At 30.6% G+C, this 22,210-nt stretch overlaps 2 protein-coding genes across 4 annotated transcripts; one reads left to right on the top strand and one right to left on the bottom strand.

Annotated features, from left to right (window-relative positions):
• The first annotated feature begins 7,443 nt into the window (after positions 1–7,443).
• Positions 7,444–9,912, top strand: LOC111615030 (glutamate receptor-like). The gene is made up of 6 exons (XM_023356405.1): positions 7,444–7,551; positions 7,670–7,828; positions 8,536–8,683; positions 8,751–8,980; positions 9,393–9,646; positions 9,711–9,912. Exons 1-6 carry the CDS (start codon positions 7,444–7,446, stop codon positions 9,910–9,912), a joined length of 1,101 nt encoding a protein of 366 aa, XP_023212173.1.
• A 528-nt stretch (positions 9,913–10,440) lies between these two features.
• Positions 10,441–21,284, bottom strand: LOC111615027 (cytochrome P450 3A8-like). 3 transcript variants are annotated; one of them, XM_023356402.1, is made up of 15 exons: positions 20,965–21,284; positions 17,923–18,105; positions 17,599–17,766; positions 13,705–13,801; positions 13,536–13,585; positions 13,323–13,419; positions 13,116–13,244; positions 12,817–13,048; positions 12,602–12,741; positions 12,415–12,533; positions 12,230–12,338; positions 11,330–11,418; positions 11,112–11,252; positions 10,870–11,029; positions 10,441–10,687 (listed from the first exon to the last, which is right to left on the bottom strand). In XM_023356402.1, the coding sequence occupies exons 3-15, from the start codon at positions 17,652–17,654 to the stop codon at positions 10,607–10,609; spliced, it is 1,500 nt and encodes a 499-aa protein (XP_023212170.1). In that variant the 5' UTR covers positions 17,655–17,766; positions 17,923–18,105; positions 20,965–21,284; the 3' UTR covers positions 10,441–10,606. The 3 variants fall into 3 exon arrangements, with proteins under 3 accessions (XP_023212170.1, XP_023212168.1, XP_023212171.1); XM_023356400.1 differs by having other exon boundaries at positions 17,599–17,702; XM_023356403.1 differs by lacking the exon at positions 17,923–18,105 and having other exon boundaries at positions 17,599–17,702.
• Positions 21,285–22,210: the final 926 nt, after the last annotated feature.

The following is a 22,210-nucleotide window of genomic DNA, read 5'->3' as shown; positions in this document are numbered from 1 at the left end:
TTACAACAGAGTCACTAAAAACTTCACATAAATAGCTTATAGGATAATCTAAAGGGCAACAGAAATTGAATGGCTAGCTGTAGTAGCTAATACAGAATATCGGCTTCAAAGCGAAATTCAAAATTCTAATGATTCTAGTATACAAAATGGATCTTTGTGCACAAGATCCTTTTATAAGTCTATTAAATTTTTTTTTCTGTTAATGTTCACGGCAGGCGTGTACTGTTGTATGGTATGAAAAGATTGATGACCACTCGTATATTTTATAATAAAGTTATTGAAAGTACTAAGAAAATGATAAAGAGAGGTTCTGCACGTCTGACAAAATTTTAAATTTGTTTGAAAAAGATTCTACTCCCGGGAAGCACTTAATCTGCACGTTTTTATCTTTCCTGGTCCACAGTTCTAACTTTTTGGTGAAGGACTTTAATTTGCTTATAAGTGTAATGATATTTAGGCAGATGGTGCCAAAAAGACTGCAATGTAGAAAATGTGATGTTATGTTATTCACCACTTTAACAACGTTGTCCATCGTCTTCAGGAAACCATCAAGTAGAGATTTTGACAATTAATTTCGCTGTGAATAATGCAATGTACAATTTTAACTTGAGAATTTGCTGTAATAGCCTACATATGTCATGAAGCGTTTTTTTTACCCTGCATGGATGGAGCTCCATAAGTGCAAACGCTAGTACAAGATTGCCACTACATCCCTCTCTATACGATTTTGGTTTTACAGGTTAAAGACATTGTCTCCTGTCGTTTTTTTTCAATTCACAGAAAAAAACTTATTTATAATTGTACCGCCTCTGATTATTTACAGAAATGTAGTGTAATTTCGTTGTGCTTTGTTGTTGATGTTTCTACTTTCATCGATTTGTAAGGCCTACAAGTTTTAGAGTTAATTTTTTGCTTCAGTGAAACGTTCGCGGAGCTGATCATCAATGTTTCACAAAACGTCTTGAATTTTATGCGAAATCGGATGGGCTGACAAAGGAATGATCTTAATTCGTTTGATGGCTTCATCACTAATCGTTGTGCCAACGGCGATCTCCAAGGCTGGTAAAATAATTTTTTCGGCATTAGAATATGGTGTTTTACTTCTTTCCCAAAACCCCGGAAATCTTATAAATAGTGATTTTAGCTGCTTACAGATCGAGTAAAATTACTTTCGCCTTTTTTGATTAAATTTTTAAATTATTTTTCAGCATATCGAATTATTCTTTTGGTTTGTCTTTATGTTGAGGATGATATCTTATTAAATAACATTGAAGTTTACTGCGAACCATCGCTGTATTTGAGGGTGTTGTTAAACAAATCATACAAAGAGGAACCGAATTGTCTTTTCCCGTGATTAATTATATTGTATGTAACTTATCATTATATTTTTGTTTTCATGTAGCGGATCTTTTACTATGGTGTTCCTCTCGTTTGCTATGACTCTCTTTCTCGTTGTTCTGAGGTCTCAATAAAATTTTGTCCGTGCTTAAAATATTTTCTACGTGCGGTCGTTTCTGTCTTTGCACTTTTTACCAATATTTTTAAATCTTTTACGGCAAATCTGGAATCTCTTGTGGCACACCCTTTGGCAGACACGTCTCTAATTCTACACAATGAATGAAAAAATTTTAAAAAATTGTTGTTTCGTTCACCGTATCATTAAACATAATGGATTTATTCTTCAATTGTATTGTCTTTATATTTAGAAAATATACAATACAACAATGGATATCAATCCTTTGTTGTATTGTATATTACCAAAATACGTGGTGATAGTCACGTATTTTGGTGACTTATTGTTTACATATTACAATAGCTTTTTGCGTGTTTGCACAGAAGAATGAATTAGAAAAAACTTTAAAAGAAGTCGATAAATTAGGAACTTTTTAAATGTTATTTACTAAAGATATCATGGTTAAATTTCTCTTCTATTATCTACTTATTCTTGAATGCATATATCTTTCATTCAAATTTTTAAATGTAATTTAATATTTCAAAAGTACATAATTAATCGATCTCCTTTAATGTATTATGTTATTCAAACTTCTTGCACATTATGTGAAAACCTTTGTAATATCTTAACAATAGGTTATCAAAAGACTTAACGGTAATTCTTTGTAATGATGTATATTAATTATATAGAATATTGTGAGAGTAAATCTCTTCCAGTGAGAGATTATACAAAGAAAATAGTAGCTTTTTTTCAACTCTTCGTAGAATTGCGTACAATTGCAGCTTTTTATTTTAGTATTGTTCATTTTGTAGAATATTAATGCCACTTATGTAAGCAGAATGTAATGTTTAGTCAACTGCATCACTTCTCACAGTATGAGTCATTGTAAATATAGAGAAATTATTAAGTTCTTCATATTATTTATCTTTACGTTTAATTGTGAAGGTGTATTTAGTCAATTAAAAGGTAAAATTTAATTAAAATGTAGCGTGCTTAAAAAATATTTTATTAAAGAATTATTAAACTTAATATTTTTTAGTAGTTTTAATAATTATATTACTATAATTGAATCTCTTAAAATTAATTATGGAAAATGTCAATTTTCAATTGCTTCTTCGAGAACATGCATGATACATAACTAACATTATATATCATTTTGACTTTTCATTTTATACTAGTATAAGAATAAGTATTAATTTTATAAACATAATTATATATGAGGTAACAATAAACAACTGTTAGTTATAGCTCAGCAGTGTCTAAGGAAAAAGATTAACTCTGTTGATTATTTTACCAAGTAGTTGGCCATGTAGAGTTTTATGAGTTTTATTTTTATGTCTGACATTTAAATAACGGCCAATTTCCTATAAAAGATCATTAGGAGGCCCTCTAAAAGTGCTTTAGTAAGACCCTTAAAGTTTGTTTAATATTTGTTTATTTGAAATCTTTTTATTAATGATGGTATTATAGAGATGCATTTTACGTTGTATTTACTAGGTTAGATGGCGTTTGCACACCTATATTCGTCATGTTATAAGAATACAGTAGAGTCTTGAAAACTCGGCCTAATGTGGACCGAAGGGTGGCCGAGTTTGTGAAAATGCGGGTTATCGGAAATGGGGTTAAAAAAATAAGTATGAGTGTTTCCTCAGAAAATACTGTACTGTATTGCTTACTTGAGAGTACAACAGAGAATAAACTGCCCAAATACCCTTAAACAAAGGAAAAGTACGTTTTTTATGAAGGCATACAGCCTTTACTACATGAAAATGAAAATTAATGAATACAATGTGCACAGTAATTTACCTAATAAGACAAACCTCAGAAAAATACTTTATGAAGCATAAAGCTGTCTATAATAAAAATTAATTAATTAACTAAGGATTGTTTTGCCCTACCAGGGTGTGGCCGAGTTATCCGGACTGCCGGGTTATTGAGTGCCGAGTTTTCGAAACTCTCCTCAAAAACTCGTAAACTCGCCTCAAACTGGTAAACTGGTAAACTCGCCTCAAATTATTTCACAAAATGAATATTCTGGCACAGCTTCTCTTTGCTGGTTGCCCTGTTATCATATACATCATTGAATACTTCCTATAAAAGTTTTAATATTCTAATTTCATAAGTCTACCTCGAGTTATTTTAGGCTAGTCATAATTAACAGATGATAACTAAAAGCAAAATTGTAAACACATGTACCGAAGCAAACACAATATGACCGTCAAAGACCTAGTGTGTTCTGCTGTGTGCATGTATAACGATGACAACACATTGATATTAATAAGAGGTCGAATATGATTGGTTCAGCAATTTTCTAAAAGAAACTTCTAACATGACACTTTTCTTATGCATATACTTATACGTTATGCATAAAGTTATAACAGATGGATTTATAATGTAAAATGCGTCGTACGCAAATTCTATATTATGTTAGATATGGATTATGTTATTGTCTTAAATACGATAAGATTAATATTATTTAAATAAAATTTTATGGTATACACTAAAATTGTATGTGTATACCAATGGATTGAGACAAAGCCTATTTGGATGAAGTGCAAAAAAATTGTCTTTTTACATTGTTTAGATGTTAGATATAACTGAAAAAGAAACGAAAAATTTCACTTGGCCTCCAACGAGATGGCCAAGTGGAATTTTCTGGTGGTGGCAAAGCAAAGCCATTGATTTCACTAAATATCTAATGATGTATAACATCAAAAATAAAAATGAAGGAATATCACTTTTGTCAATTAGTATATTAACCACATCTGAATTATTCGAATACCCCAAATAATTAGTGATCTTAATTAATAACTTTCAACTTTTTGCTTTTATAGATTAATTACTTTGTCTTTAATTGATGATGCAATAATTATAATCCTCAACGATGTTTATACAGTACACAAAATATATCTGTAGCAATCCAAAAGAAATAAGGCAAACATATTTGTTAACAAACGATATGTGTTTATTAATAACTATATATTAACTTATTATTCATATTCTTTGTAAAGTAAACCTCATGTAATTTAGACGCCTGTAACTCAAAATACATATCATTTTTACAATAATTAACCAGTATTTATTCATCTTTGTATGATTTCTCCTGTTTCCTCAATAGTGTGTGATAAGTCTCCCAATAAAAAACTTAGTGCTTACATATTCAAATATAATTAACGAAAGTAAACTTATACGCTTAAATGGCAAAAAGTTTGATTTGGGATAGGGATGAATTGTATAAAAATTTATAAATGCTAATAACGAGTAGAATCGTCATGAATTCCAGACACACACGACTTCATAATCTCTCCATCCTCCCGCCCTCTAATCACTAAAATTTAATAGCATTACTCCTCTTGATAGACAAATTTCTTTGCAAAGTTTCAAAAATTTTCAACACAAAAGTCATCAAGTTTCAAATAGAATGAAGAAAATTGTTTCCCTACATACAAACACACTAACATTCATATATACAGATATAAACCTAAAAGTTGTTTTGCATTTTTCGACATCACCAGCGCTCAAAACTACATTCTAATACAACGAATACACCAGCAGTTCGATTCCCTGTACACTAAGAGTTTATTCCTGTTTTCGCGCCCTGCCAGGACAGGCTGGCCGAGAAGAGTTTTCTTGGTTTTTTCCACGTTTCTAACGCCTGAATAGGCGGAAGTGATCGTTAAACGACCTCCTGGAAGGTATTCCCGCTACGCAGATTGCCCAAGTGTTGCGTTGCAATAACTTAAACAAACGTTGTACGTTTAATTCATTAACCTAATTTTTGTGATTTGATATATAGAATAAATCCTGGTAATCAAATATTGCAGTACTCGTTGATAATATTCGCCTATTTGTAATTAATAACTTTTGTTTTATTGCAGTAAACCAGCATAACTATGTTTGGAAAATTGCTGGAATTCAGGTAATAAATACTTTTAATAATAGTTGTATTTTTTACTAAAATTTCACAAACTTTTTTTATTTTGCAGAACAAAGTTTACATGACTTTAGATAAGACTGGAAAGGAAATAGTGGCAGGGTTAAATTACAATATGTTTAAAATTATTCAAGAGAGGCTTAATTTCAGGTAATTTAGTATATTTATACAATAGAACTTTATTAATTTAAATAAACCTAATGACGCCGGATGTCAATTTGAATCAGTTAATTTGTATTGTATTTTTGTATTGTATTGTAATATTGTATTTGAGAGGGAAAAAACAATGATTTTACAAAATAGTATTAGTTTCCTAATGAATTTAAACCACGTTTTATCTTTCTGTCAAAGAAATTCACAGATATCCAAACAGGCACGAATGAAATTCTACATGGCCACTATAGCGGCCATACTATAGTTTGTTTGTTTGTTTATTAATTTACGGCAACTCAACGTATGGGTGATCTGCCTAGAGAAATGCCGTGCGGAAGGTTTTTTTTTTTTTAAAGATATTCAGGAGTTACAGTCATGAAGACTCTACTTGGCCAGCCTGTTTTGGTGAGGCTCGAATTCATGATCAAACTTCCAGTGTTCAGAGAATGGAATCGCTTGGCCACTGGTGGGCCGCACCCTATAGTAGGTTCGTAAAATTTGAAACGCTGGTAGCTTCTAAGAAGTGCATCTTTAAGAGTAACTTACCGGGTTTGTTTACTCTTTTGTAAGATAACACGCAAGAGAAATAAACGGTAATTTATTTAATGTAACCCAGTTTACACTGATTCTGTCATCTATTAGAATGTAATAATTTTGGTTTAATGAATTATTTATAAATGATGGTTTCTTCCTGTGGATTGATTAATTAATTAAAATTAAACATATGTCTGTATAAATAGTATATAGAACAGTCTTCTCTCGATTGCTAATGAACTTTCTTCCCTGAAACGATTGCAGATTCTCTTGTGTTAGACGAAGGAATCACAATCTTTACTCAGTTTTCAATTTAAATTACAGTTGCTCGATACTACGTACAAGGTAATCTGTCGTTTTTTTTACAGAAGTGTTCGTCACAATGCTTGGTACTCCAGATGATTATAAGATCAAATTATTAAGAGCTACATCAGTTTGAAATTCTGGGTTATAGTGGATAATATAAATATAACTTTTAACACAAAAATTAAATGTTAAAAGAATTTTAAAAAATATGGCAAAGTTAATTTATTGTATAACCATGGGAAAGTAGGAAAGATAATAATTTATCAATTTCCACATCTTTTACATTATCTTTGATTGAACGGACATTAAAGTTCCTGCGAAATCAACAGCTGGTTCGAATATGACCGCATCGGAAATAAATCCGATTGGCAGTTCATTTCGTATAAAAAGAGAAAGGCAACTGTACCCGAGGCTGCATTTATTCACTCTAACATCCAAAGTTAAATCTGCCCTAACCCCGGGTTGGAAGATATAAATAGTTTCCACCTGACGCTAGGTCTCCATCCAAGAATAAGGTAAATGGTATACGTTAACAGAGGACAAGGTTTCGCCTGGTAATATGCTCGTTTATTGTACGATTTCTCAGTTAGTGACAGTATTCCACAGTTTAGCCAATAGGTCGAATGTTATGTTAACGTTTTTATTAGCTTTTTTACTTACGATGGTCTATATGCTTAATATATATCTTAATAAATAGCTAGTTATTAGTAGATTTGCCGACTTTCTTTCTTGCGGACCAACAAAAACCCCTACACCACTCGAATTAGTCCTCAAATCAAAATCATTAGAATTTAGACGTTGCACTCGGACGTTAAACTGCCGATAGGCAGCATTACGAGCTATACGCGTAATTTTTAGCTGGTGTCATGACCCTGACGTCGAAAGGATATCGCTATTCTGACTACACAGAATATTTAGTCATCGAAAACAAGTGAACGGTGTTTTCACAGACCCCAGATCTCACATTTGCAAAACTGTTGTATAAATTTAAAAAGTAACTTTACTATAAAAACACTTTATTTTAATGTCGATATTATTAAATTAATTTGTTTACATTGTTTGAATGTTCGAATATCTCAGTTATGTATTGAAGAAGCCAATACCTCTGATTTTCGGAGTGAAAACGAGAAATGGATCATGGAATGGAATGGTTGGACAAATTATACATATGGTATAGTTTGATTTTATTCAATAAAACACAATGATTTATAATTGTAAATATTTAAGAAAAAGTATATAAAATATTTAAAGAAAACTTTTTATAAATAACTTTAATTTATATATTATAGGAAGCTGATATGGCATTTATGCCCTTCTTCATAACATACGATCGTTTTCGTTTCATTGATTTCACTAAGCCGGTGTTGTTTTCACGACTGACATTCGTGGTAAGAGCTCCTTCAACTCATTTCGAATGGAACACCTTAATTAAACCATTCTCCTTAGAGGTAAATGTTTCTTCATATTGAATATTCGTATAATATTTGTGTGTAAAAAACAACATTTACTAATAATCAATCACTAACAAACAATCAATATTGGCTAGATCAATTGTTCTTCCCTTCTGAGTATGATAATAGAACAAAAATGTTCTGTACTGAATTTCATACACTCTTCCGATTTACAACCTATACTGTACGGTGTCTTTTATAGAAGCCGGGACTGAATTTGGTCCATCGAATTGAGGGATTGAAGTTACATTGCAACCTCATTGAATAGCCCATTACCGATTATTATACAATCGTTCCCTTGTAATTAGCTAATTATATAGCTTGCTGCAATGATTTGTCTGCATCCTGTATGTTAGTTGCCAGATTCACCAGCAAAGGAGCCCCGAAGCAATTTTGATTTTTTGGGACCACTTGCAACTAAAAGGCGGAACATCAGAGTAAAGGCAGCAATAGAAGGAAGAAATAAATTAATTTTTAATTAATTAAAGTTTATCACACAAAGTATTTATTTTCTATACTACACTTCTGACTGCAAACGTTCCAGATTGTATCTCTAAACGTGGGGCATTAAGAGGTTCTTTATTGGTTAATCAACCATTACAAGAGTTGACACTTGATATTATTATCGTTATTTTATGATATACTACATTATAAATATTTTGTTATTTTTTAACGTTATTACTCATACTAATAGTTAATTTTAGGTATGGATATTTACTGTTACAACTGTAATAATAGTTGGTGTAATATTGCGCATGATAAAAATGGCAGATAATCATTTAAATAGAGCATACAAACGTTGGTCACTAGCACAAGTATTTTGGTATCTTTTCAGCAATTTAACATATAAAGGTAATGTAAGAATTTATTATATACTGAATATTTTTAGGTTACAAGTTACTTATTCTTTCTTTTTTAGGAGGAAATTTAAAGTTTATCATTGGATTTTCATCTCAATTCCTTGTAGGAGCATGGTTAATTTGTGTAACTATTTTATTAATTAGTTACAGTGGAGAACTTATCTCGTTTATAACGTGTCCTCACATGGAATGGGTTCCCATGACATTTTCTGAACTGGCAAAAGCAGTCGAAGGTGGAAAATATAAATGTGGTACTGTTGGTTCCTCTGCCATTACCAAGTATGTAATTGTGAGTATAGAGAATGTAGTAAATACTATATACTGTTTTTTTTAACAGTAACCAATGTAAAAATTTAAGCGTTATCTGGTCTATCTAAATATTGCCTCAATACTTAATTAATAGAAAGAGAAAATTCGTTTATTTCTCATGATTGCTGACGAAGCAGGTGTTTGAAGATTGCACCCATAGTTTATTTTTCTCTTCAGTCATCGTTAAATTTTCCTGTTAATAATTGCAGTGTATCTACGAATGTTTTAAACTTTTGGACTGATAACTAGCGAGAGTGGTACCTTGATTTCTGATCATTAGTTATGATGAAAGGAAAAGGGTTGAAGAATTCAGAATGTTTTTGCTGATGCTCTACTCGAAAACTATGCTTGACCTGAATTTTTAATACAAATTAAAATTTTCTTTTATTTAGGGATGGAAACATGGAAGAGGAAGACTGTTAAGCGAACATATAAGGTCAAACAGACATTACTTTTCACTTGATGAAGGTATGAGGAAAGTGTTAAATGAACGTTTTGCTTATATTTGTACTGAATATACTCTTCAGAAGTTAGTCGAAGAATACGGAAGAAGTAATTTTAAGATATCTACAGACATTAAGATCACGTTTTCTACCAGTTATGGATTAAAAAAGGGCTTCGTATATCGAAATGATATTAACAAAATGTGAGATACGCTACTAATATTAATAAGTTATTGTATATGTAAATTAATTAAGTATTGTTTTCAGAATAACCCATGTTTTTGAATCTGGAATTGGGATGTATGGTGATCAATACAATCATAATTTTATTACCGAAAAAAACGATAATCAGCCATTGAACATGGAAGAATTGAAGAGTGTATTTGCACTTCTACTTCTAGGATATGCGGTTTCACTTATTTGCTTTGCAGTCGAACTTCTGCTTAAAAAGTTCATTTATCATAACTAAATATATAAAGTTCAAGCTAAGTTACGCCTCAGTGTATCTTATATATATTAAATTAATACTAGTCAGCTTAAGATCCTCTTCTTACATGCAATATTTACTATTATAAAGGTTAAAATGAATCTATTAAAAGTTTCTATAGATTTAAGCTAATTGAGATGGATTATATATGTTATGATTTGAAGCAACTTAAATATATGCATATATATACATTTGATTTTATTTATATCTTTGCAGTTATATTTACTCTGTTCCAAAAATACAGTCGACTCCCTCTATAACACTGTTGATAATTTTGTTTTATATGAATTCCATGTTGCACGAGTGACTTAGATTTATAAAATTGATCAAATATAAATTAATAACAAGAAACTATTTAGGCTACCTTATATTATATGCATTATATAATATAGATTTACATAGTACATAGAACTCCCCATAAGCAAATTATTATTTTACAATATAAATTGTTTTAATTATTTAAAACATAGAAATAATTTTTAATTTTAATCTTCTGTAATAGAATACTACTTTAACGAATTATTTAATTATTCTTAACATTTGTCTTTATTACTAAATTTAATCATTATTCAATACAAATGTCTTTACAAGGTATGTATTATAACAAATACACTTATATTCAATAGATGTGTTAATGTATTTGTATAGCATTGAAGACATGAATCATTATTACTATTCATGAATCTGATGGAGTTGCTTTGACCATTACTCCATTTTTAGGATAATTGAAGAACATAGCGTACACTCTTTCATCTTCCTGTAAATAAAATTAAATCATTACATAAAACAATTTATAATAAAACTATTACAAACAGAATTCTCTAAAATATTCACAAATTCAATTTTATCGAATTTTTAGAAAAGAAAATGTTAAAAAATATTAATCTTTAAATGTATTACACGCGATATATTTACAATAGAAAAATTGCCATTGCTTACATCATCTCCATATTCTTCTAATTTAAATGATCGTATGAGATTTGCCAGTACTAATTTTATTATAGTTTTTGCTAACCTCTGTCCTATACACATTCTGTGACCTGCTCCGAATGGTTGGTAAATAAGTGAATCAACTTTTTTCCGTTCCTTAGAAGAAAATCTGAAAATTGTCGATAATCACAATTTGGAAACTTGTTAATAAACTAGGTGTAAACACAATTTAATTATAATTAGAATATCACCTGTAGGGGTTAAACTTATCAGGTTCACTCCAATGAGCTGGATCGCTTTGCAAAACTTTTACTGGAATTGCTATGATACTACCTTTAGGAATGGTCATATCTTTATAACGATAATCCTCTGAACATATTCTGTTCACTGGCCTAAGTATAGAGACACTTATAAGTGTCATATTGGTTTTATTTATATGGTAGATTCGTAAGTTTACACTGAAGTTTACAGTAGAGAGAGTGGCCAGAAGCGAAGAGTTTCTGAAATAACTTGATCCAGCAACTTAAAATTAATCAAGTCAGAATACTGGATATCAACCTGAAAAATTAATGTAAATGCTGAAATCATTCTTTTTCACTCGTAAAAGAATTTCAAATATGTATTTCCACTGCAATAGTTTACACATTTATCTTGAATTATTTACATCTGGTCATTGAAAACTGGGATTTTCGTACACAATATTAAAGCAGTTTTTAATATTACATATTTTTATTCTTTATTTTTACTAAAGATTCTCGTGAAACGTCCAGATTTAGAGATCAAAGTTCACGGGATTCCTTTTAGATCTGTTTTACTTTTATTGCTTAATTTTATTCAATTTGTAATCGAGATTAGTCCAGAGACAAATTTCAGTTGCAGTGTCTCAATACATAGTAATATATTAAATTATTTATCAGAAGAACGTTGAAACATGATATCATAAGAATATCTCATGATATCATGTTTCAACGTTACTTATAAAACACTTAGTATACTATTAAATTCCATTTTAATCAAATTTATATCCAATATTAACACAACAAAATTAAGAAATTATTTAATAATTGCATACTTTAATGGTATCAACATAATTACTATATAAAATACTCTCTGTATTTAATTTAACTACTAAGAAATCAAGTTACATTTTAATGCTAACTAACCTGTCCAATTATTGTCTGTAATAATAATTACAGTCTTACCTCGGTTCTCGAACAAGTTTTAGAAACGAATAATGTTCGAAAACCGATTTGACTGTACTTATTAGTTATACAAAATAACTCATTTTCATAGATTAAGTGCAACAGATAAATTAGTATTGTATCTTTATATGTTATATCCAGATTCTAAATTACAAATAAAATTTTACATCTTCAGAAACATTGTTGGTAATTTCCTCACGGACGTTCTGTTGAATTTTAGGATTACCAGCAAGATATTTAATACACCATCCTATTATGGCACTTGTGGTTTCAAATCTGCAAATTGTAAATATTCTATAATAAGCTTTGGATATTTTATATAAAACATAAATAAACTAATGAGTATAATTACCCTGTTGCCATAAACATCACTGCATTTACAATCACAAAATTATCCGGAAGTTTTTTCATTTCTACAATAGTCTCATCTTCCGCATCTATGATTGTCTGCAGAAGATCTTGTGGAGGAGACTAAAATAAAATATATATATCTATAGATATTGAAATACTTCTTATTGAACTATTGACAATGAACTCACATCTAATTTCTTCCTGAAGGTTACAACTTTTTGACAGGTTTCATAAATCAAGGACAAAGATGGTAGATTCAGCATGTACTTTAACGTATCTATTTTATATCGAAGAAACGTACATATTGGCTCTATTTCCGGGAAACTAACTAAATGGTTACAAAATTGAACATTATTACTTCATTTTCAACTAATAATAAAATGATTTATGGAAAATAAATTACTTGTTATTACAGCTAAAATATCAGCAGAATCAGCTGAAAATGCAGCGTGAGCCGATTCAACGAATTTATTAGTTTCATTATTTTGAACATTTGTTGATACGCCAAAAGCTGATGTACAGATTATATCAAAAGCCAATTTTTTACACAATTTTAATATATCAAACGGTTGATCTCCCTGCTTCTCGACATTTTTTAGAAAGAATTTAATCTGTGAAGACATTAGAGCACTCATCTAAAATGTAAATTGTGATGAAATTTCAAAAGATGCGTTTAAAAAAACTCAAGTAATAAATTAATACCATTTTAATCTTTCCTGTAGTGAAACAAGAACTGAGAATACTTCTTAGATTTTTCCATTTCTGATCGGTTAACGCTATAAGCATGTTTTTAGACTCAACATGAGGAAGTCCAGCAGCTGGCAATACTAACTTTAGCGAGGATAAAAATAAATAAATTTTATTATTTTCAGAATTTATAGTTTTTTAAAATGACAAAACAGTACATACATCTCTATTGTAAAAATTGTAAGTGTCCTTTATTTGAAGGAGTTTCAGTAATTCGACATCACTACATACTAAAAAAGGTTTTGCTCCTAGATAAAAACTATAAATACTTTGAATTAATAGTATTGATAATAAATATTAAATTATAATTACAAATTTATAGACAAAAAATGATATTTATGAAATTTTAAACAGATAAAAAAATAAATTAATTACCCGAATAGTTTTCCATATTGTTGTAGCCATTTCTCTATGCATCTGTCTCTCTACACAAATACATCAAAATTGTATTTTATATTTTAAATTATTTTTTTAATTCTCTAATATTCTTCTAATATTTTTAATTTTCTTTCTCAACTTTGTTTTGAAAATAGAATATATTAACCCCTTTATTGAATTCAATTAAATTTCCAAAGATAAAGTTTGGCTTTGGACCTGGAATTCGGTAACGTTGAAACAAAGTCATCTTTTGTTTTCTCCATCTGTAGAAGTTTCATATTTATGTTTATTATTGTAAGCTAAATTTTAACTTGGTATGTTTGGAAATTAGTTTTGAAAAGTATAATAAATTACAAGTATGGCTTTGTTTAGTGATTAGCAAACACATTCCAAAGATTTCTCACCTGTTGCACTTATTTAATAATCAGTGGCTAATTTATCTAAGTATCTCGACCCTGAAATAGCTGTACAAGTTATCAAAAATTCCAAACGAATATATTTTAATATTTTTTTGCTTATACGAATTAAAATTAGCTTCGGCATGTGCTTGCTAAATAAACATAACTATAATATTAACTAAATTAGCTCCTATAATTAACTTTTTACTAAGTCTATGATACTATTTCACTCTTATTTTCATTGATTTTCTAAGAATTTATAAAGATTATATTAATGTTGTACAATTATTTGACTCAACTAGAGAAATAAACACTTATTTAGTTCTATTCAACACAAGGTTAGAGTATCCATTGAATAACCCAATATTCAATAAGTAAGTCTGAACCTAAATAATATGATATCGGTCTCAGGAAACGAAAAAATTAAATTTTTGGCTTTATATTGTTATCAAATATTCATTTTTATAGCTTCCATTGTGTTGCTGTGTCAAATTTATTTATGATTTATGCCATATACAGCAAATAAGTGCCCCACTAATGCTCTACTAATAAAAACACAAAACTCACAAGTCAATTGTCGTGGGTTCATCCTCGAACAACTAGAGTTTTTCGTGTTTTCTTTCGTGTCTAATGTTCAAATAGGTTTTAGTTACTATAAGAGTCCATTTCCACTTGGCAGATCTCCAAACTGTTGGGTTGCCTTATTAATTCAATCAAATTCGGTAAACACCTACAGTTTTTAAGGTATCTCCAGAAACCATTAAAAGTATGTATTCTCGAAAAGAGAGCCAAATTCACATAGAATCATGTGATTTCACAATACAATGCACTTGTTTACAGGTTTTCTGCTAGAACATGTAACATATTATCAGAACAGTTTTCTAGACATTGTAAAAAATAAGAATTTGAGTCCAAACCAAATCACCAGATAATATTTTTGAATACTTTAGTTTAGGTATACAGGACAAAATTTATTAAAGTGTTGACAGTTGTTGAGTTAGTTTTGCACAATGTTCAATTCCAGTCTATTCTTAGTAGCTTGCCATTATATTGTAATGGGCTAGCCGGGGGTAGACAGTCGAGATAGTACTATTTACCACTTATTCGGCATCTAGTTGTTAAACTAGTCCTCTGGTTGTCAAAAAAGAATGGCTAAACTCTGAGTGTTGGAGGGACTTAAGATTTGAGTGGGGAAGGAATCCAGAGACGTACGATTGTAAGATCTTGTCTCCTTACATCAGGAACCCGACACCAGATAATCAATTTCACGGGATATCACGCATTTACTTCTAATTATTTTTATTAGGAGGTTTCGTTGGAGTGGAGAGGATGGAGGCTTTAGTTTCATTCATTAATGAGACTTTAAGTCAGAAACAAAAGATATTTAATAAAACGAAATAAAAAATATAAATGGAGATTACAAATGTATTAAGCTTCCTAATACGCGAGAGAGAGATTACAATTTTCGTAGGTTATACTATTTCCACAAGATCTTTGATACTTGGTCTTTCCTGTTGTCTTGTCTTTTGGAGTGTCGAGGAAAAGGTTCGTTTAAGCTCAGGTACTGTATCATCTGGTTCTTTATTTCTTCATCTTGAGTATTTCGGACGGCACTTGTTAAAACAGCTTCTTTGGGTGAGAGATATTTGGCGCATTTGATTATAAACTCTAGCCTTTTTGGAGACCAAATGGAATTCGTCCTTCTCCTTTTTGGAGGTCGGGCACACTCAGACTATGGGTGTTTGGAGATTCGACGGGAATACATCCTTCTATATCAAGAAGATTTTGCGTATTCCCCGAACAATGGATCCGAATTAGCCTTTGGAGAGGGACCTGGAATACGTCCTTCTACATCGAGAAGTTCTGGCGTACTCCCTGAACCATGAAAAAGAATCGCTACTTTTAGAAGTTCTCCTCCAATAAGCGTATCGTATTTTCCCACAGGAAGAGGATGAGTGGGAAATTTTAGAGGGGTTTACTCTCAGTTGAGTGATTACTTTTTTTAAAGATAAGGGCAAAAGAAAAGGATGTTCCAACTTTCGTTGGAAAGGAAGTGTGTTTTAACGTTTTCCTTTTTGTAGAAAGTCCATTAAAATTATGAAATACAGCAGACCCCCTATAATTACGATTCCTATAAAACTGCGAAAAAAATTGCGACGGTATCCGTAAAAAACGGTAAAAAAAACGCCTATAATTACGCAAAACGTCATCGGGCAGCCGAACTATTTTACNGGTATCTCCAGAAACCATTAAAAGTATGTATTCTCGAAAAGAGAGCCAAATTCACATAGAATCATGTGATTTCACAATACAATGCACTTGTTTACAGGTTTTCTGCTAGAACATGTAACATATTATCAGAACAGTTTTCTAGACATTGTAAAAAATAAGATTTTGAGTCCAAACCAAATCACCAGGTAATATTTTTGAGTAGTTTAGTTTAGGTATACAAGGCAAAATTTATTAATGTGTTGACTGTTGTTGAGTTAGTTTTGCACAATGTTTAATTCCAGTCTTTTCTTAGTAGCTTGCCATTATATTGTAATGGGCTAGCCGGGGGTAGAGATTCGAGATAGTACTCTTTACCACTTATTCGGCATCTAGTTGTTAAACTAGTCCTCTGGTTGTCAAAACAGAATGGCTAAACTCTGAGTGTTGGAGGGACTTAAGATTGAGTGGGGAAGAAATCCGGAGACGTACGATTGTAAGATCTTGTCTCCATACATCAGGAGCCCGACACCAGATAGTCAATTTCACGGGATATCACGCAGTTACTTCTAATTATTTTTATTAGGAGGTTTCGTTGGAGTGGAGAGGATGGAGGCTTTAGATTAAGTCATTAATGAAACTTTAAGTCAGAAACAAAAGATATTTAATAAAACGAAATAAAAAACATAAATGGAGATTACAAATGTATTAAGCTTCCTAATACGCGAGAGAGAAATTACAATTTGCGTAGGTCATACTATCTCCACAAGATCTTTGATACTTGGTCTTTCCTGTTGTCTTGTCTTTTTGAGTGTCGAGGAAAAGGTTCGTTTAAGCTCAGGTATTCTTTCATCTGGTACTTTATTTCTTCATCTTGAGTATTTCGGACGACACTTGTTAAAACAGCTACTTTGGGTGGGCGATATTTGGCGCATTTGATTATAAGCTCTAACCTTTTTGGAGACCAAATAGAATTTGTCCTTCTCCTTTTTGGAGGTCGGACACACTCAGACTATGGGTGTTTGGAGATTCGACGGAAATACGTCCTTCTATATCGAGAAGTTCTGGCATACTCCCCGAACCAAGAAAAAGAATCGTTACTTTTTGAAGTTCTCCTCTAATGAGCGTATCGTATTTTCTCACGAAAAGAGGATGAGTGGGAAATTTTAAAGGGGTTGACTCTCAGTTGAGTGACTAATTGTTTTTAAAGATAAGGGTAAAAGAAAAGGGTGTTCAACTTTCGTTGAAGAGGAAGTGTGTTTTAACATTTTCCTTTTTGTAAAAATAAAGCTTTACCATCAAAATTATAAAATATTACTGTACTTTCAAAATTATTTTGTTTGAAATTAATTTATATAAACAAACGAAAGTCTTTAAAATATCACAACATAGTTATTGAATAAAAATTTAACACTTTTTATAATTTCATTACAATCAAAAGTAACATCACTTACCTTATCCACAACAAAATGATGCAGATGAAAGCAGCAATGGTTATACTTATATTCATTGTAGCAAGTAATGTTTATTTAATATTCCAGTCCAATTGTTAATGTTTCTGTAAATGAGTAAAAAAATCCGACGTCTTAAAAAGAACAATATCGCAAATTCAAGTTGAGTAACTTAAAAACAGGAAAAAAATATTAAAAATTATTATTGTGTATTTAGTGTCTATGTATTTATAATAGATGGTTTAATAGTTTTGTAAGACATTACAACAAAATATTATTTCAATCAGAAATTGCTGAAAAAATATATTATTATACAATGTAACAGACCTTTCTAAAAGTTATGTTTGAATGACCTCTAGCTTTTTTTCTGCTTCTTTTGCTACATTGTTTATATGGACCTCACTTTTCATACCATTTTCTTTTTTGTCAATTGAATGAAATGCTGAAGCTGTGGGTCACTTAGTATTTTCTTCCAAATATAAACAAGTCTTGTATAAAGTACTAGGAAACCTTTGAAACATACAAAAACGTTATTAAGACTAAGAATTATTAGGTCTATTATCGTAGAAAATCAGAAAAGATAACCATACTATGACAGGGATAAGCGGTTGATACAATGTAAAAAATAATATAGTTTATATCCAGTGTTTTAAATGTATAATACACACCATCTTTAGTTCTTGCGCTACTGATATAAACTTTTAGTGTTATTTTTAGGAAATGTCTTAATTCGATGTTTCAATATTGAACGAAACGATGGCAATACTTTTGCTTCGTGATTTGTAACAGCAAGGAAACAAAAGTTTAGGCGTACGAGTTTAATAGTACTTTGTACTAGCTGTTTATAGTAAATTGCAGATAGTACGAAATGATACACGTGTCAAAATGATGATTGGTGATGAAAGATATTTTAGTGTAGTGTGACTAATAAACAACTGGTTAATCAATCTTTTAAACATTGGTTATGTGATTGTAAGTTATCAAATGCACACGCGGTTAATTTGGAGACATAAATAATTATATTTTTCATTTAGTTTGAGATAAATCGAATCTTGAAAGTTAATCAAGGACTTTTCAGTTTAAATATAAGTAACTAGAAAATGATTTTTTCAACAGATTATTCACTTTATTATATTACAGGGGTGAATATAAACAGTTATTCTAAATTTGTTATTTCAGAAGTATATAATAAATAAAAATAATAGAAATATTGCGGCCGACGTTTTCAACCCGAAAATGTGTACGTCGGACGTTTAGCACCACCTTTCTGTAAGTATAAAAGTTTGACAATGGCGTTTGCAACGTTGCGTATGATTCCACTGACTTTCCAAATGCCATTGTCAAACGTCTAGGCTTACAGGAAGGTGGCGCTAAACGTCTGACGTACACGTTTTAGCGTTGTAAACGTAGACCGCAACTTCCTTGACTTTAGTACCACGTAAAATAAAAAAGTTAAATCGATATTAATTTACTACGTTAGGTTAGATGAAGAGAATTTTGGTACGTGATAACGTATACAAGAAGTTTGGAATCTCGACAACTATAAGCTACTAAAGCCGGATTATCACAAAATTCAAGTAATGTGTGATCTCAATGTTCCGTACTTTGCTGGCCACTTTGTATACAGCTCCACTGGTAAATTTTTGTGAATTCCTAACGCGCGCGATCTATAATCAGTCTAAAACCGCTGTTATCACTGCAGGAAGTACACTGTATGTGTATGTCGATACATCACCGATACCGTGTCAACCATTCCCCTGATTTCGTTCGTTGCTCGCGAAAGTATGTCAAGTTCCTTGCACTGTATACACTCCTTCAAACCTGGCAAACGATTGAATTTTTAAAAATATATTATATCCGAAAACAGAAATACAACTTATATTTAGGAGAACAAATATTTTATTGTATTTCCGGTTCAATTTATAATTCTTTTTTTTCATTTTCCGAATGATTGCGGTATTTCGTAGCTATTACTATTATGCAGTGAGACATAAACGAGAGAATCGCGTATAGCATTAGCGAGGATTCGCGATTCGTCAACATGGACAGGAGAAATCGCGTATACCGAAACTAGAGATACGTTGCAAATGAAAGATTTGTTGCCAAATGTCTACAATGCTACATTGCTGCCCAGAATTTAAATGTATTAAATTTCGATTTGCAGAATAATAGCATGCAGATATCATGCAACAATTCTGGATTATCATAGATTGTTTAAAAAGGGCCTAATGAACGAACTTCTTCTGTATAAAAAATCTAAATATACTTTTCTAAACAGATTATGCAAATTTTCGTAATATAAAGCGTAGGGGAGACCGGGGCAAGATCGGTATGTTAAGCTTTACTTAAATTTTGTGTAATAAATACTGCTGTAAACTGAAAAAAAAGCTTTGCATATTGTCTATTGGAATGTTACCTTACTATAGAACTGGTTAAAATCAGTTTGGAAATAAAAATAATTAAAATAATAACAACTTTATAATAAGAGAGAAATTGACGAAGTTGCCCCGGGTATAGGGGCAAGATCGGCAACTTCTCTCTTTTTGTAAAGTTGTAATTATTTTAATTATTTTTATTAAAGTTGCCCCTGGTATAGGGGCAACAGTAATGGGGCAAGATAGGCACGTATATAAAATTATGTTATTAACAATGTATAAGTTGGAATTCACTATTAAAACAAAGAAATACAAATCCAACACCCATTTAATATTATTACAACGAAATGCAAGTTCAAAGACATATATACATGAATAACAAATGCAAACATGTTTTCATTTATCATCTGTTTTATTTTTATCCTTTGCTTCTAATGTGGCTTTATGTTGCCGATCTTACCCCGCTAGTCATGATTTCGAAACATTAAGTACAACCCTAAGAACAGAATGCCAAGCCACGATCTGGCCACGTGAATAAGTTGAAGTTACATCCCTCTAACAGGAAAAGTAACTTTCGTTATCATGGAATTATAACAAAACCTGCCAATTCAATATAAATGGAAAAAAATATTATATGGAATTCAACGAAAATGAAAATTTGCTTGATAATTCAACTACGCTTGTTGGAGAACAATAAAAACACTACACTCAACAAGCCACCAATAAAACTCAACTGCCTAACCTATAACCAAAGTCTCCTTTTAATTTCTTTTTAAAAAACAGCGCTTGACAAACTTGCCCCGCATGCCGAAGTTGCCCGGTCTCCCCTATACGATTTGGTAATGTAAAACATTAAAAGTAATTAAATAGCATGGACTTTTCATACATAAATTGTTTAATATAATAAAATATACGGCATTAATAACTGTTCTATTAATTTCTTCTGAATTTTGATATCATAGAATTAAAAAATAGCAAAAAAGTATACACTTACCACGCTTTGAAGTCTGTTTATTCTGCTTGAAAACACGTTTAAGAATAAAATGAACAGAAAATCAATATATGTAAACTGTATTATGTTATCAATTAATACGCATATTTAAGAAGTAATAAAAATATTAATTATCTGGTTTACAGCAGATAAATGCAAATTTATTAGATTGTCCTTCACCTTCGAACGAATAGCAATTCGATTAGTAAATTTTTAAATTAAATTTTCCATAATTAAAACGAATTAAAGTTAAGTAAGAACTTATGTTATTAAAGTCTACAAATTTGGGTTTATTTGTTCACTGTTTGGTTGTGACAGCACTTTTTATATGCATTCACTTTCATTTTTTCGTTTAATGTATGGAGTGACCTTTGCATCTAGAACGAAGTTACTATTATTATAAACAAATGTGATTCGATAACAGCCTTGGAATATTTCCTTGTAATGTTGACGTAGGTAGTAAGAGTGAAGAGAAAAATATCAGATAATTATATTAATTATTTTAAATAATATTTATGTTATAAATTGAAGTTAATCCGATATAGAATACAGAAAGGAAATGCTTCTAAATTATCTGTTAGTTATTGGAAAACATGTTTTAGTACCACGTAAGCGTTGTTTAGTAAATGTTTTCTTATAAAATATAAGGTAAAAGTGGTCAACAATTCTCAATTAATCGTTGTAATTGTGTATATCACCAGGAGTCTAGCACATGAAATAATTTGTGGCGGTTATGTTCCTGAAATACGAGGTTTCCGCGGAGTGTTTTCAGGATTTTATTCGCGTATTCCACACCTAAATAGGGATTAGTTCCCCACAACCAGGCAATTCGCACATCACCCATGTGTTACGTTTCCTTATTCCACCAATACATTGTTGTCAATCTCTTGTATACAGAGTGGTGCAAAAGTCAATTAACCATTCTACAATCTAAGCTTTTGTATTATTCAAATTCTTTACTTACATTTAAAACATTTAATCAAAAATACATCATGTTTGTTTAGTCAACGAGAACTTACTCAAAGACACTGTTAAGTGACTTTAGACCACAACTTACACATGTCTACAGATATTCAATTTGAGTTTTTACAAAATAAATCAATTTATAACATTAAAAAATAAATAAATTCGGTAGAAAACAATACTGTATTTATCATAATTAAATTGCTATTCATATCATTTGATTTCGAAATATTTGAAAAAAAGTATTCCTTTTAAAATATTTTCATTTATTAATTAATTCTTATGT

This window comes from Centruroides sculpturatus, unplaced genomic scaffold, assembly GCF_000671375.1.
Source record: "Centruroides sculpturatus isolate CEXI.00-Female unplaced genomic scaffold, Cexi_2.0 scaffold2020, whole genome shotgun sequence".
Lineage (NCBI taxonomy): Eukaryota > Metazoa > Arthropoda > Arachnida > Scorpiones > Buthidae > Centruroides > Centruroides sculpturatus.
This window is presented reverse-complemented; position numbering and strand designations above follow the sequence as displayed.

What these genes read in the sequence shown, in the direction of transcription:
- LOC111615027 (XM_023356402.1), bottom strand. Translation starts at nt 17,654, where the DNA reads ATGAATATAAGTATAACCATTGCTGCTTTCATCTGCATCATTTTGTTG. An exon ending in CAATATGGAAAACTATTCGG is followed by an intron (nt 13,420 to 13,535) that starts GTAATTAATTTA and finishes AAGTATTTATAG; the next exon opens with TTTTTATCTAGGAGCAAAAC. An exon ending in TAGAAGAATATGGAGATGAT is followed by an intron (nt 10,688 to 10,869) that starts GTAAGCAATGGC and finishes TTTTATTTACAG; the next exon opens with GAAGATGAAAGAGTGTACGC.
- LOC111615030 (XM_023356405.1), top strand. Translation starts at nt 7,444, where the DNA reads ATGTTCGAATATCTCAGTTATGTATTGAAGAAGCCAATACCTCTGATT. An exon ending in TTAAACCATTCTCCTTAGAG is followed by an intron (nt 7,829 to 8,535) that starts GTAAATGTTTCT and finishes AGTTAATTTTAG; the next exon opens with GTATGGATATTTACTGTTAC. An exon ending in CGAAATGATATTAACAAAAT is followed by an intron (nt 9,647 to 9,710) that starts GTGAGATACGCT and finishes TATTGTTTTCAG; the next exon opens with AATAACCCATGTTTTTGAAT.